This window comes from Fulmarus glacialis, unplaced genomic scaffold (assembly GCF_000690835.1).
Source record: "Fulmarus glacialis isolate BGI_N327 unplaced genomic scaffold, ASM69083v1 scaffold33331, whole genome shotgun sequence".
Taxonomy (NCBI): Eukaryota; Metazoa; Chordata; class Aves; order Procellariiformes; family Procellariidae; genus Fulmarus; species Fulmarus glacialis.
This window is the reverse complement of record NW_009193959.1, coordinates 2,026-2,265: the sequence shown is the minus strand read 5'-3', so window position 1 is coordinate 2,265 and position 240 is coordinate 2,026. Positions and strand designations below refer to the sequence as shown.

The following is a 240-nucleotide window of genomic DNA, read 5'->3' as shown; positions in this document are numbered from 1 at the left end:
GGCGGGTAGGGCAAGCTGCCCCCATCCCGGGGAGCACCCGAGGGTGCCGAGCAGCCATACCCCTCCCCTAAGATGCGGCGCTGAAACTGGGACCCACCTGTATATCTCCGAGAAGTTTGTTGCACCACCCTCCTGGCCCAGCAGCTCCGACAGGTTGAAGCCAGGGATCAGGCCAGGGGTGTCCAGGAGCTGAGAGCAATGGAAGAGATGAAGAAACTAGATACGGTGCAGGGCAGGACA

General features: G+C 61.7%; 1 protein-coding gene across 1 annotated transcript in view; it reads right to left on the bottom strand.

The window, feature by feature from the left end:
• The window catches only part of LOC104083947 (prominin-2-like), a gene marked incomplete at both ends in the record, with an annotated part of 4,489 nt that overhangs the window by 2,618 nt on the left and 1,631 nt on the right, over positions 1-240 (bottom strand). Inside the window, one exon of the mRNA XM_009587620.1 lies at positions 98-216. Coding sequence (XP_009585915.1) covers positions 98-216 — 119 coding nt within the window. The remainder of the gene's footprint in view (positions 1-97; positions 217-240) is intronic.